The 14,856-nt window shown below is 55.3% G+C and overlaps 1 protein-coding gene across 1 annotated transcript; it reads right to left on the bottom strand.

The window, feature by feature from the left end:
- Positions 1-581: 581 nt before the first annotated feature.
- On the bottom strand, positions 582-3,361 carry LOC136791590 (pineapple eye protein-like). The gene is made up of 5 exons (XM_067002969.1): positions 2,992-3,361; positions 2,061-2,903; positions 1,855-1,970; positions 1,650-1,763; positions 582-1,500 (listed from the first exon to the last, which is right to left on the bottom strand). The coding sequence occupies exons 2-5, from the start codon at positions 2,442-2,444 to the stop codon at positions 600-602; spliced, it is 1,515 nt and encodes a 504-aa protein (XP_066859070.1). The 5' UTR covers positions 2,445-2,903; positions 2,992-3,361; the 3' UTR covers positions 582-599.
- Positions 3,362-14,856: the final 11,495 nt, after the last annotated feature.

Raw genomic sequence — 14,856 nt, 5'->3', positions numbered from 1 at the left:
ATTCCAAATTGTCAACAGCAGCCTTGCGAAGCCCATGCATGTGATAAGGCCCCGTGGTGCGTTATGATGCCCAAGTTCAACGTGGGTGGGGACGGCAAGGAATTGTAACTGCGTGCAATTGTGGTTGTGCAACAATCACACCTAAGCATGGTTTTCACTTGGATGTGGGAGATGCAAGCTTGTATCGTACTGATTCTGACCTGAAAACTCATGGGCCTGCGCTAATGAATGCGCAGTTAGAAACAGAGGGGTGTTTTAATGGAGTGAAACTTTGGAATCTCACAGGGAAAGGTCATACTACAATTCGTCAAAGACACTTTAACTTCGCGGCTCCTAACTCTACGTGCCATAGTCTACAGGGTGACGGTTGGCTAATAACTGGGACATGTGCAGCCCAAACGACATGTCTGGCTGTGTAGATCGTAACCCCTTTTGGACAATGTGATTAAGCCAAACGTGCTTACTGGAATTGCGTTGCTTTCCTAATCAATCTAATGGGGGGGAGGGAAGGAAGCAGGGAGACACGGCTTAGTCGTGCGAGTGAGGCTGAAGCCGACGCGCGTGTGATCTCTCAGCGCAGATGGGATTGGCAGCAAGCTTTATTGTGATGGCGGCTGGGGACTGGAGCCAGGACGTGGGGCTGGAGCACGGCTGCTCCCGTGGCGTTGTTCAGGCCGGCCGTAGGGATTTGGGGCCCGATGTTGTAACCGGGAGCGGCTTCGCATCCGGACTGGCCCGGCGTGGCTGGAGCGGCTGCTGCGTTCAGGCACCGGGGAATCGCTGGAGGACCCCGGTGCCGTTTCGCTTTCAAAGCTGCTGCTGCTGCTGCCCTGAGCACTGGGGGTTGTAGCACGTCTGCTCCCACGCCGTCTTTGGGTCTGCCTCTGGGTATTTGGGGCCTGATGTTGTAACGGGGAGCGGCTTCTTGTCCGGGCCGTCCCCTGCTGGCTGGAGCGTCGTCTCCGCCTAGGCCCTGGGGATCCACTGGGGGACCCCGATGCCGCCCCCCTGGCAGATCTGGTGCTGCTGCTGCTCCCAGCACCGTTTTCTGGTGCGTGGCTGCTCCTGCGTCGTCTTCGGGGCCGTCTCTGGGGATCTGGGGCTGGACATTCCAGCGGTGAGCGGCTTCTTGTCCGGGGTTGCCCCCGCTGGCCGGCGGGGAGTCTGCCTTCGGGCACCGTGGGGCGATTGGAGGTTCCTGGTGCTGTTTCAGCGTTAGGGCTGTGAGTGCTGCTCTCAGCACTGGTCTCATGGCGTCTTTGGGGCTGGTTAAAGGTGTCTGGTGCCCAAAGTACATGGCGGATCGTCGCCTGGTCTCTCTCCTGCCTTGTACTGTCAGTCACCGGGATACCTTGTAATGGCCCCGGTGCTGCCTGGCTGCTGGTGCCCAGGCCAGCGCACCTGTCGCAGTCCCAGGTGCCTGTGCTGTTGGTCAAGTTGGAGCAGCGCCGGTGGGTGCCTTCGGCAGCACAGGAGCGGCACAGGAGCAGCTGCCAGGGCCTGGGGAAGCAAAGAGTTGTGGGTGTGAGGACAAAGTGTCTGAGCCAGGGAGTGGCTGGCACATCCCTTGTGCTCTGTCCTGGCTCCCCCAGCATGTGCTGAGGCTGAGGACGTGGGCAGAGCCCCAGATGGCTGCTGAGGCAACTCACCCCTGTCCCTCCGCCTGCTCCCTGCCTTGTGGGTAAAGGCATTCCCCGACAGTACAGCGCCGGCGCCTCTCTTGCAGCGATGCAGAGGCGTTGTTGTTCTCCCAGGTTGGTCCTCTGCAAGAGAAGGGAGGGAAATTGTCCAGTCCCTGGCCATGCGCAGCGCTTGTGCCCTCGTGTCTAGAGAGCAGGGCAGAGGGACACCAACCTGACTGGGACTTGGATCCCTCGGATCCCCATGATGCACAGTTCTGAACGAAACTCCACCCTGTTTCTGCAGATGGGGCACTTGATGTGGACATTGTCTGTGTGTATGGCCATTTCCTGCAGCAGAAACACATGCGGTGAGAGGTGAGCGGGCCCTGGTGCTGCTGAGCACCTGCCGTGCGCGCAGGGTGAGGGGAGGGCTCCTACCTGGATGCAGCCCCGGTGGAACCAGGCGTGACTGCAGGCTGGGCACACCATGGTGTGGTAGGACTTGCTGTCCCCCACAGGGTCCATGCAGATGATGCAGATGGTGTCCTGCTCCGGAGCTGCCTGCACTGCCTGCTGAGGGCGGTGCTCCCAGCAGAAGGACCTGGCGGGGAGAGGGAAGGGAAGGGCAAGGTGAGAAGTGCTGGGCCTGCCGCGGTTGTGGCGAGGAGGGCAGAGGAACGTGAAGGAGCCCCAGGCCCATCCAGGCTCTGGCGCTGCCTCCGGCTCTGCCAGGCTGCTGGGAAGCACCAGCGTGGGGTCCTCTCTTGCTTGGCTGCTGCTGGCAGCCCTTACCTGTACTGCCCAAAGAACTGGGTGACGCATTCTCCCTCCGAGGCGCAGGGGAGATGGAAGCTGCGTTCACAGCCTGTCTCCGTGCAGGTGATGGTGGCCCCTCGCTCGCCACAAACGAAGCATTGCTGAAAAGAACACAGCAGCCCCATTAGCACCAGGCTCGATGCCGCCACCGCTGGCCCCACACCCCTGGGCAGGGCAGGGCACAGGGTGCGGGCGCTGCTGGGTCACGCTCTGCAGACCCCCCTGGCGGACAAGGCTCGTCTGCCAGAGCAGCAGTTTGTCCCGGAGCAGGTTGGAAAGGCTGGCATTGCTGCCTTGGGGTCCAGGCTAAGCTCGCGGGAGCATCTCCTGGCCCAAACCTCCCTGTTCCCATCAGGTCCTCACCTTCTGGGATGCCCGCTTGATTGCGCGTCGGATGTCGTCAGGACGGTACCCCTCTATGTCTTCGCGCATGCTTCCACGCCGTGAAAGGCTATCCACAAAATACTGTAGAAAAGAGCAGGATCTCGTTAGGGGTCATAGTTGAAGGGACCGTCCCTGGTGGGATGCTGACGGGAACCCTGGGGGAACTCACCAGGCAAAACGCGTGGGCACAGAGTCCATTCCTTTCGTGTCTGGGGCCGCAGATGTTCGGGTCAGCATCTGCCCGGCCACACAGCATGCATGCTGGAGGGGAGAGAGCAAATGGCACAGCCATTGAGCACCTTTGCGGGGCCAGGTGTCCCTGAGGGACTGTCCCCAAGGGCCTGTTCTGTCCCTGCCATGCTGGCTGATGGGCAGGGCCAGAGGCTGTGGAGGGGAAGGAGGCACAGCAGGCACAAGGGTCCCAGCAGGCACCCAGAGCCCGACCTGGGCCCCCCCTGCCAAGGAGCAGAGGGGCCCTGCCCCGGGGTGGTTGGGGAGCCCCTGCCTGCCCCTGCCTCCCCTCTCGGCCACAGGCAGCCCCCCCAGCCCCTCCCCGCCCTCCTGTGGGACGGGATACTTTTCTCTCACCTTGCTCCCTCGAGTCGGGAGCCTTCCGCTTCATTTCAGACATGGTGCACTTGGACAGCGAGCACTTGGAGAGTCACTGCCCCAGCGGTGCCGGGGTTTCTCCTCCACACGCTCCTCTGCCGACCCTGAGGGAGAAGCAGGACGAGGGTGAGTCTGCAGCACGGCCCGAGGTGTGCAACCCCTCCTCCCTCGGCAGCCCCGGGCAGCCCCCTCCTCCCTGCCCTCTCCCCAACTCACCAAATCGCACTGAGGCGCGGCCCGAGCCCAGCAGCCTTTTATATGCTCCTCGCCCCCGCGGGTCGCCATGGCCAGCCATTGTGACATCACCACCGCACGCCCCCCGTTTGGGCAGGGACGCCCAAAGCTACCTGGCACCCGCTGTGACAGAGCCCCCGCCTCACAGGGGTGGCTGGAGGTGCCACGCTGGGGCCTGGGCCCTCGGCACCCAAGCAAGAGGGTGGCCGCTCTTGCAGCCGGCACAGGCTCAAATGCCGGGTCCCGCGACACGCGGCGGAGAGGAAGGATTGCTTCCCTCGGCCTGCTGGCAACGCTCCCCGTGCCACAGGCAGGAGCGGAGATGTCCCTCGGACAGGGCTGCAGCCCTGGAGTGGCGGCGCCTGCACCGCACCTTTGGGCCAGCATTGCCGCCCTCCGGGAGAGCCGCAGGACACCTGGCGTTTGGGTCACAGCTTGCTCCCTCTTCACGTCCTTCTCCTACAGAGTTTCTCGAGAGCAGGGTGAGACCAGAGCTCGTTGTCTCCCCCAGACATCAGCAAGAGACGTTACAAAGCCAGCGGTCTTAATCGTCTTTACTGCAGTTGACAGTCCAGTCTGAGCCCTGACTCCTTTCGCCAGCTCTCACCATCAGGGTTCAAAGCCTCCTAAATAGAATCACAGAATCGTAGAATCATTAAGGGTGGAAACGTCCTTCAAGATCATCTGGTCCAACTACCCCTACTACCAATGTCACCCACTAAACCATGTCCCTAAGCACCATGTGCAACCTTTCCTTGAACACCCCCAGGTGACTCCACTACTTCCCTGGGCAACCCGTTCTAATTCCTGACTATTCTTTCTGAGAAGAAATTGTAGTGGGCTTACTTGGCAAGTTCTGGTAGCAGGGGCCCATAGGGGTGGCTTCTGTGAGAAGAATCCAGAAGCTGCCCCATTTTAGATAAGGGCCCTGCTGCTGTCCAGAGCCAAGCCAATAAGCGACGTTGTTTGCGTCTCTGTGAGAGCATATTTAAGAAAGGGAAAAAACTGCTGCGGAACAGCAGCTGGGAGAGAGAGAGGAGTGAGAAACAGCCTTGCAGACCCCAAGGTCAGTGAAGGAGTGGGAGGAGGTGCTCCAGGCACCACAGCAGAAGTTCCCCTGCGGCCTGTGGTGAGGACCATGGTGAAGCAGGTTGTCCCCCTGCAGCCCACGGAGTACCACGGTGGAGCAGGGTTCCACGCTGCAGCCCGTGGAAGAGGCCACGGTGGAGCAGGTGGACCTGCACTGAAGCAGGCTGCAGCCTGTGGAGGACCCCCGCCAGAGCAGATTGCGGGCCGGAGCCGCAGCCCGTGGAGAGGAGCCCACGCAGGAGCAGGTGACCTGGCAGGAGCTGCCGCCCGTGGGGGGCCCAGGTTGGAGCAGTGTGCTCCTGATGGATGGACCCCGTGGTACGGACCCGTATCTGGAGCAGTTCTTGAAGAGCTGCTGCCTGTGGGAAGCCCACGCAGGATCACTTTGGGAACGACTGCATCCCACGTTGGAGCAGGGGAAGAGAGTGACCGAGAAGGAACGGCAGGGACAAAGTGCTACAGACTGACCACAACCGCCATTCCCCCATTTCCCTGCACCGCTGGGTTAAAGAGGTAGAGGAGGGTGGATGGGGGGAAGGTGTTTTGGGTTTCTGTCTTTTGTTTCCCACTTCTCTAGCTTGTTAGTAATAGGAATAATTCTTAATGTCTCCCTTCTCTGAGTCTGTTTAGCCTGTCACAATAATTGTTGAGTGATGTCCCCATTCTTATCTCAACCCTTGAGCCCTTTGTATCATTTTTTCTCCCCCTTTCCTATTCAGGAGGGGGAGTGAGAGAGAGGCTGCGGTGGAACTTGGCTGCCCACCCGAGAAAACCACCGCTAATTTCCAAACTAAACCTCTGGCGCAACTTGAGGCCATACTTTCTAGTCCTATCACTAGTTGTCTGTGAGAAGAGGCCGACCCCTAGCTCCCCACGACTTCCTTTAAGGTAGATGTGGAGAGCAGTAAAGTCTCCCCTGTGTTTTCCGTGTTAAGATCCCACTTTCGGATCCAAAGCTGACAAAAGAGCAAACATTAGCTGGGGTGGGTACGGTAAGCCCCCAAGCCACCACGACAACACAACCCTTCCCGTCACCCAACCCCCCTCTAACCCCTCATATTTACAGTACTTAAAATGGGGAGGGAGGGGGCTTTCCTCACAAATAAGGCTTTGCACCTTAAAAATGCAGCTCTGCACCTTACAGTGCACCTGGGGGCCCTAAAAATAAGGCATTGCGCCCTGAAAATGACAGCCTGGGCCGTAAAAGTGAGGGTGTAAGCAATAAGAAGCCAGCTTTGTCTCCAGAGAGCAGTCTCAGGGCCCTGAACAAACGGGCTTGGTCCCTACAAAGGAGCCCCTGGGCCTGCAAACTGAGGGTTTAGGCGATCAGAAGACGACTTGGGATGCCAAGCGGATGTTCTGGAGCCTGAAAAGAAGGCTTTGGAGCCTAGAGAGGAAACACGGGGGCTTACTAATGCGGCTTTGAAGACTTAAAATGGGGAGGGAGGGGGAGCGTGGGGAGGCCTGGTCGTCAAGGTGAGGCTTTAGACCTGGACCCTGGGCCTTTGGAGTCTCTGGCTCACGGACTGGACCCTACAGTGATGCTTCGGTCCCTCCAGATGGGTGTTTGGACCCTTAAAGGAGGCTTTGGGCCCTCAAATTGAGGCCTTGTCTCCTAGCGTGAGGATTTGGGACCTGAAGAAGCGGGGTGTTTCCTCACAAATAAGGCTTTGTACCCTAAAAGGCAGCTCTGCACCTCACAGTGCAACTAAGGGGCCCTAAAGATAAGGCATTGCGTCCTGAAAATGACAGCCTGGGTCATAAAAGCGAGGGTGTAAGTAATGAGAAGCCAGCTTTGTCTCCAGAGAGCAGTCTCAGGGCCCTGAACAAACGGGCTTGGTCCCTACAAAGGAGCCCCCGGGCCTGCAAACTGCGGGTTTCGGTGACTGTGTTGGGTCTGTCTAGGACGGAGTCACCTTTCCCTGCAGCAGCCCACACAGTGCTGTGCTCTGCGGTCGTAGCTGGAGCAGCACTGGTATCACTCCAGCGTTGTGTCTATTGCTGCATAGTGCTGGCACAGCATCAGGACTCCCTCCAAGCCCCCAAGAGCCAGCAGGCTGGGGGTGGGCAAGTGGTGGGGAGGGGACATCGCCAGGGCAGCTGACCTAAACCAACCAAAGGGATATTCCATAACACCTGATGTCACACTCAGCAATAAAAGGGGGGCTCTCGTGGGGGAGGGGGCTGTCCTCCTGAACAACCGCTACGCGTTTTGAGGCCCCGCTTCCCAGGACGTGGCCGAACATCGCTCGTTGATGGGAAGTAGAGAATAACTTTTTTTTCTTTCTCTCTGTGCTTCCGCGCGGCCTTATTGCTTCTTTTGTTTCTTTTTTCTCCCCATTCCCTTTCCCTTTAATTAAATCGTTCTCATCTCAAACCTCGAGCTCTTTGTGTTGCATTTTCTCCCCCTTCCTCTTTGGGGGAGGGGGGGGTGGAGTGAGAGAGCGGTTGTGGTGGAGCTCGGCTGCCCACCCGAGTAAAACCACCACAGTCCTTTTTGGCACCCAACGTGGGGCTCGAGGGTTGAGATAACAGCAGAATTGATTAAAGTAGTTATAACTAACATACTTGCTAGTCACAATGTTCGGTTTGCTGTTAATATTTTTATTGTATTGTATTGTTATTGTATTGTATTGTTAATATTTTTATTGTATTATTACATACAACATAGTCACACTAGTGACTATGACACGAGACACTAGTGTGACTATGTTGTATGTAGTCCGTTCTCTGTTCTCTTTTTTTCCTCTATATCCGATCGGAGAACGTGTTGAAATCTGTGTTTGGTTTCTTTATCATGCTGTGCTGTAACATGCTGGCCTTCAGTTTCGTCTGGTACTCAGGCCCTGTATTGTTATCATTCTGGTCTCCTGGAGATTATCTTTTTGGATATATTAAGAATTACACCGCCTTCTTTTTCTCCCCTAGTAGTCAATTTGTGAATAATATCGGGGGTGGTGCCTTCTTCTTCTCTCCCTGTGGGCTAATTGCAGCAGCCTTTGAGTATTTTGGATACCCTTGGTCGGATGTTATCCTCCTGTTACTAGTTCTAGTGTTTTTCTTCCTCCCTAAGGTCAAACAATTTATTAAGAATATCATCCAAGGACCTGCCCCGAGACAAAGTAGTTGTGGGTGGCAAGGTGTGTGGGGGGATATGGGCAGGTACGTGTCACGGTTTTCTCCTCCGATGGTTCTTAACTTCACTCCTGAACAAGTGCAAAATCCAAGAAAACTGGTAGAACGTTTGAAAGACGTACGCCCTGACCCTGGCAATACCAGAGAACTCCATCAGCTTGCTGCACTCTGCTGGGGTCTGGCTTACGCCTATCAAATGTCAATTATCACTGCCCAGCACCCTCAAGGGGATAGGGAGGTTTCTGAATTTGACGACGAGATAACACAGACTGTGACCACCCCAGAGGACCAACCACCTATGGTATCAGTCGCCCCTATAGGCAAGACAAAACAATGGAAACGGAAGTCAGCTCGTTTAGTAAGGGAAGAAGCTCCTCCTAAGGAGGAGGGAGAAGAGAAAAAGGCAGGCAGCTCTAAAGCAGCGTCATCACAACAACATCAGGGAGAAGAGACCGAAACCATAAATGAATCAGAAACCACTTGATCTCTATCCTTAAGCGAGTTGCGAGAAATACGAAAGGATTTCAGTGGTCATCCAGGTGAGCACATCCTCACCTGGCTGCTTCGATGCTGGGACACTGGGGCCAGTAGCCAACAACTAGAAGGCAGTGAAGCCAAGCAGCTGGGATCCCTCTCTAGAGAAAGGCTCATTGATAGAGTAATTGGGAGAGGGGCACAGGTTCTCAGCCTCTGGAGGCGACTCCTGGCAGCTGTGAAAGAAAGGTATCCCCACAAGGAAGATATTGTATATCAAGTAGGCAAGTGGACCACTATGGATAAAGGTATCCAGCACCTGTGGGAATCAGCTGTGCTGGAGATGATTTATAGTGATTTGGACAATGCCCAGACACCTAAAGACCCTGATGAAGTCCAGTGCACAGCATCCATGTGGCAGAAGTTGGTACGGGCTGCACCCTCATCACATGCCAGCACACTGGCAGCAACGGATTGGGAGGAGGGGATGGGGCCAACAGTGGATACTATGTCCAACCAGCTTCATAAATATGAAGAAAATCTCTCTGCCCCAGTACGGGCCTGTATTTCAGCCGTGGAGAGACTGTCCCAATGGTTAGAAGAACACATAAGTTCCTCCTCACCTAGATGGAAGAATCTTTCAGCCATTAAGTGCCAGCATTCTCCGGCTCAAGCAAGGGAGAATCCAGGACGCACACCACGGGGTACCTTGTGGTTTTATTTACGTGACTATGGGGAAGATATGAGGAAGCGGGATGGTGAACCGACATCGGCCCTAGCTGTTCGGGTACATGAACTGCGGAAAGATACAGCAGCAAGAAAAGAGGCCCCTAGGAGGATCGCTGCCCCAGTTTCTGTTGGGCAGTCCCCCAGAGGCAGTAGAAGGGCTAGTATTACTCCTGACCCTGACGAAGAGACCTCTGCTTCACATTTGGAAGAATTAATTGACAGATGCTCCAACCAGGACTAGTGGGGCCCTGCCTCTGGCCAGGTAGAGGAGAGGGACAACCGGATTTACTGGACTGTGTGGATTCGATGGCCTGGCACACCAGAACCGCAGAAATATAAAGCTTTAGTGGACACAGGCGCACAGCGTACCCTAATGCTGTCAGGCCACCAAGGGGCAGAACTCATCTCTACCTCTGGTGTGACAGGGGGATCCCAAGAGCTAACTGTGTTGGAAGCTGAAGTGAGTCTAACTGGGAATGAGTGGCAAAAGCACCGTATTGTGACTGGCCCAGAGGCTCCGTGCATCCTCGGCAGAGACTACCTCAAGAGAGGGTACTTCAAGGATTCAAAAGGGTACCAGTGGGCTTTTGGCATAGCTGGCTTGAGTACAGAGAAGATTAAGCAGCTGCCTACCCTGCCTGGTCTCTCAGAAGACCCTTCTGCTGTAGGATTGCTGAGGATTGAAGAACAGCAGGTGCCAATTGCGACTACAACTGTGCACCGGCGGCAATATCGCACCAACCGAGACTCCCTGATCCCTATCCATGAGTTAGTTCATCATCTGGAGAGCCAAGGAGTGATCAGCAAGACTCACTCGCCTTTTAATAGTCCTATACGGCCAGTGCAAAAGTCTAATGGCGAGTGGAGGCTAACAGTGGACTATCGGGGCCTGAATGAAGTCACGCCACCACTGAGTGCTGCAGTGCCAGACATGCTAGAACTCCAGTATGAACTAGAGTCAAAGGCAGCTAAGTGGTATGCTGCAAAAGTGGTATGCTACAATCGATATCGCTAATGCATTTTTCTCCACCCCTCTGGCAGCAGCATGCAGACCACAGTTTGCTTTCGCTTGGAGGGGCATTGAGTACACTTGGAATCGACTGCCCCAGGGGTGGAAACACAGCCCTGCCATTTGCCATGGACTGATCCAGACGACACTGGAACTGGGGGACGCTCCTGAACACCTGCAGTACATCGATGGTATCATCGTGTGGGGTAACACAGCAGAAGAAGTTTTTGAGAAAGGGAAGAAAATAATTCAAATTCTCCTGAAAGCTGGCTTTGCTGTTAAACAGAATAAGGTCAAGGGACCCGCACAGGAAATCCAGTTCTTGGGGGTAAAATGGCAGGATGGACGTCGCCACATTCCGATGGATGTGATCAACAACATAACGGTTATGTCTCTGCCAAGTAGCAAAAAAGAAACACAAGCTTTCCTAGGCCTTGTGGGATTTTGGAGAATGCATGTGCCAGGCTATAGTCAGCTTGTGAGCCCTCTATATCGAGTGACTCGGAAGAGGATCTATATCGAGTGACTCGAAAGTGGGGCCCCGAGCAACAACAGGCCTTTGAACAACTCACACAAGAAATAGCTCATGCAGTAGCCCTTGGGCCTGTCCATACCGGACCAGCTGTGCAAAACATACTTCACACTGCAGCTGGGGAGCATGGGCTCACCTGGAGCCTCTGGCAGAAGACCCCAGGAGAAACTCGAGGTTGACCTGTGGGTTTCTGGAGCCGGGGCTATCGAGGATCAGAAGCCAATTACACCCCAACTGAAAAGGAAATATTAACAGCATACGAGGGGATTCGAGCCGCTTCAGAAGTTGTTGGTACAGAAGCACAACTCCTCTTGGCCCCACGGCTACCTGTGCTACATTGGACGTTTAAAGGGAATATCCCCACTACACGTCATGCAACCGATGCTACGTGGAGTAAGTGGGTAGCGTTAATTACACGGCGGGCTCGAATGGGGAAACCCAACCGCCCAGGAATCCTGGAAGAGATCATGGACTGGCCGGAGGGCAGGGATTTCGCAGTGCTGACAGAAGAGGTAACCCACGCTGAAGAAGCACCACCATACAATGAGTTGCCAGAAGACAGAAAGCAGTATGTGTTGTTCACTGACGGATCCTGCCGTGTGGTAGGGGGCCATCGGAAGTGGAAAGCTGCTGTGTGGAGTCCCACATGACAAGTTGTGGAGGCCATGGAAGGGGAAGGTGAGTCGAGTCAGTGTGCAGAAATGAAAGCTATACAACTGGCCCTAGAGATTGCTGAAAGAGGAAAATGGCCAGTACTGTATCTCTACACTGACCCATGGATGGTGGCAAATGCTCTGTGGGGGTGGCTGCGGCAATGGAAACAGAACAACTGGCAGCGCAGAGGTAAACCTATCTGGGCTGCTACCCTGTGGCAAGATAGTGCTGCCCGGGTAGAAAACCTGGCTGTAAAGGTACGTCATGTAGATGCTCACATGCCTAAGAATCGTGCCACCGAAGAACGTCAGAACAACGAAGAAGTGGATCGAGCTTCGAAAATTGAAGTAGCCCAGGGGAGTACATACCGACAGTCCTTCCGGAAGAATGATAAGAAATTGGAAAAATAATTGGCCTTTTGGAAAGGCCCCTTTTGCGTCTCCTGCACCCAAGCTACTCTGACTACTACCTGTTACTGTTACTAAGAGCACAGTCCAAACGCTTCTTAAACTCTGACAGGCTTTGTGTCACGACTACGTCCTTGGGGAGCCTGTTCCAGTGCGCGACAACCCTCTCGGTGAAGAACCTCTTCCTGATATCCAGCATAAACCTCCCCTGCCACAGCTTGACACCGCTCCCTCAGGTCCTGTCGCTGGTCGCTAAAGGGAAGAGATCGGCGCCTGCCCCTCCACTCCCCCTCGTGAGGAAGCTGTAGGCCGCGATGAGGTCTCCCCTCAGCCTTTTCTTTTCCAGGCTGAACAGGTCAAGTGACCTCAGCCGCTCCTCGTACGTCTTCCCCTCTAGGCCCTTCACCATCTTCGTTGTCCTTCTCTGGCCACTCTCCAACAGTTTCACATCCTTTTTGTACTGTGGTGCCCAGAACCGTACACAGTACTCGAGGGGAGGCCGCACCAACACAGAGTAGCGTTGCAGCGCTGTGATCACCCACGTGTGCCACTGGGACGGAGCATGTCCAGAGTGCATTCAGCAGCCTGCTGTTCACTATCCCTTGTGAAAAAGGAGAGAAAAGTAAGCTTCAGGAGTCAGGAGGTAAACTCACACCATTCATTTCAAGTACAAGCAAAAAATTGATAACTACAGGAAAACAACCTTCCAGGTTGCAGATCAGCACGGGGGAAGACAGCTTCAGGAAGCCATTTACCTTCTCACTGTCTTCACTGACGGCCCTAGACACCAGCATTATGGAGCGCATCTCCGCAACAGGGGGCTCCTTCCAGTTTGAGCTGCTCTCCAATGCAAGTGGGAGGCTGTACAGTCGTCCCCTCGCGTGAAACTACGTACTCAGGAACGCTGCTCTGCTACTTCCAGATAAAGTTACTTCAAAAGCTGGATGTGAGGACCCAATTTCATTTCCAAGGAAAATAAAAATAATAATGCCACCACTGCACTTCCTGATGTCCTGCTTGTACCTGGAACGTTCTCTGTAGCTACTACATCTCTTCACTGTGCTGGAGAAGATGCGGGGACAGAGAGGCTCGCAGACACAGCTCATCTAGGCTAACTCACAGCCTCCTTAAGGCTGTATGCCTCGCAGTAGCTTTCCTTGTGCAAAACAATCCCTGGTGCCCCACAAAGCAGCTTGCCTTACTTGTGGGTGCCACGGACTCCTCAAATACCAGCCTTGCGGTCTCACAAGCAGGATTGTGCCGGGTTGGCCGGTGCAAGAGCAAACGGACTGCCCAGCAGTATCATCGTTTCCGAGGAAAGCATTAATCCGAGAACCCGAGAGGCCGTCTGCCCTGGAAGAGGAACTCCCAGAGTCCGATGGGACAAAGACAGGCAACACCACGCGACATGAGTTTCTGGCGGAGTCCTTCGTTCTGCAGGAAAGGCCCTCCCAAAATCTCGCCTCGGCTCAGGGATTCACTCGCTTTCTGCCCCACCACGCCTCTCTCAGCACGGCCACTGTCACTGGAGGCAGTCGATCTCAAGCGAGGCGAGGGGCGCTCACCGCGCTCCACAGCGGTCCTGCTTGTGCGAGGCGTGTACAGCCCGTACCTGCGACCTTGGACTTCTCCGGCTCAGTGCTCAGCCTGTAGTTCTTCCTTGAGAGAGCAGGCCCAGCACCTCGCGACGTCATTCTTCACAGGCACCGGTGCCAGAGCGGGCATAAGACAGGCAGACGCCTCGACCCAAACCTGCTGGGGAGGATGCTGCCGTTAAACTTGTCCCTTTCTTGCAGGCTCACGAGCGTGGCCTGAGCAATCCGGATAAGCCGAAGCCGAGTCCTTGCGCTAACGGCAAGGCCATACAAGAGCCCAAAGCCGGCTGCCAGCCCTGCTCTCACCTGTCCCACCTCTTGCCAGCCCCGACCTCCTCTCCAGTGCTGCAGTGCTGTGATCACCCACGTGTGCCACTGGGAAAGAGCGTGTCCAGAGTGCTCGTCCCCGCTGCCATGGGCTCCCCTGCAAAGCAAGCAGCCTGGGGGAAGATGGGCGAGGGGAGCGGGGAGAGGCTGGCTCAGAACTGTATTGGGCTTGGGGGCTGGGGATTAGGGCCAGCACTTGGGGCTAGCGCATGCCTGGTTCTGCAGCGTGTTCTGGGCTGGCTGTAGGGATTTGGGGCTGGACGTTGTAATCATGATCGGGTTGTCCTCTGCTCTGGTCCAGGGTGGCTGGAGCCGCTGCTGCTCTTGGGCACTATGGAGCTGTGGGGCATCCCCACTCCTGTCAGTCTGAGGGTGCTGGAGCTGCTGCTCTCGGGTACCAGGGAGCCAAGGAGGGCCCCAGTCCTGCCTGGCTGGCGGTGCTGGGGCTGGTGCTGCCCGACGGTGGGGAGCCTCAGGAGGACCCCGGTGCCGCCTGGCTGCTTGCGCTGTTGGTGCTGCATTCGGCAGCTAGGTAACAAATCGTCTTGTTGGTATTGCTTACATCACCCTCGGGGATTAGATGCCCACATCGGTGGCGAGCAGAACCTGTGCTTGAAACATCTTGGTATCTACCTTATTTTGTCGTACCACTCCCCATTATTCCAAATTGTCAACAGCAGCCTTGCGAAGCCCATGCATGTGATAAGGCCCCGTGGTGCGTTATGATGCCCAAGTTCAACGTGGGTGGGGACGGCAAGGAATTGTAACTGCGTGCAATTGTGGTTGTGCAACAATCACACCTAAGCATGGTTTTCACTTGGATGTGGGAGATGCAAGCTTGTATCGTACTGATTCTGACCTGAAAACTCATGGGCCTGCGCTAATGAATGCGCAGTTAGAAACAGAGGGGTGTTTTAATGGAGTGAAACTTTGGAATCTCACAGGGAAAGGTCATACTACAATTCGTCAAAGACACTTTAACTTCGCGGCTCCTAACTCTACGTGCCATAGTCTACAGGGTGACGGTTGGCTAATAACTGGGACATGTGCAGCCCAAACGACATGTCTGGCTGTGTAGATCGTAACCCCTTTTGGACAATGTGATTAAGCCAAACGTGCTTACTGGAATTGCGTTGCTTTCCTAATCAATCTAATGGGGGGGAGGGAAGGAAGCAGGGAGACACGGCTTAGTCGTGCGAGTGAGGCTGAAGCCGACGCGCGTGTGATCTCTCAGCACAGA

This window comes from Anser cygnoides, chromosome 10 (genome assembly GCF_040182565.1).
Source record: "Anser cygnoides isolate HZ-2024a breed goose chromosome 10, Taihu_goose_T2T_genome, whole genome shotgun sequence".
Lineage (NCBI taxonomy): Eukaryota > Metazoa > Chordata > Aves > Anseriformes > Anatidae > Anser > Anser cygnoides.
This window is presented reverse-complemented; position numbering and strand designations above follow the sequence as displayed.

What these genes read in the sequence shown, in the direction of transcription:
- LOC136791590 (XM_067002969.1), bottom strand. Translation starts at nt 2,444, where the DNA reads ATGCGTCACCCAGTTCTTTGGGCAGTACAGGTAAGGGCTGCCAGCAGC. An exon ending in TCCACCGGGGCTGCATCCAG is followed by an intron (nt 1,971 to 2,060) that starts GTAGGAGCCCTC and finishes TTTCTGCTGCAG; the next exon opens with GAAATGGCCATACACACAGA. An exon ending in GAGCAGGCGGAGGGACAGGG is followed by an intron (nt 1,501 to 1,649) that starts GTGAGTTGCCTC and finishes TTGCTTCCCCAG; the next exon opens with GCCCTGGCAGCTGCTCCTGT.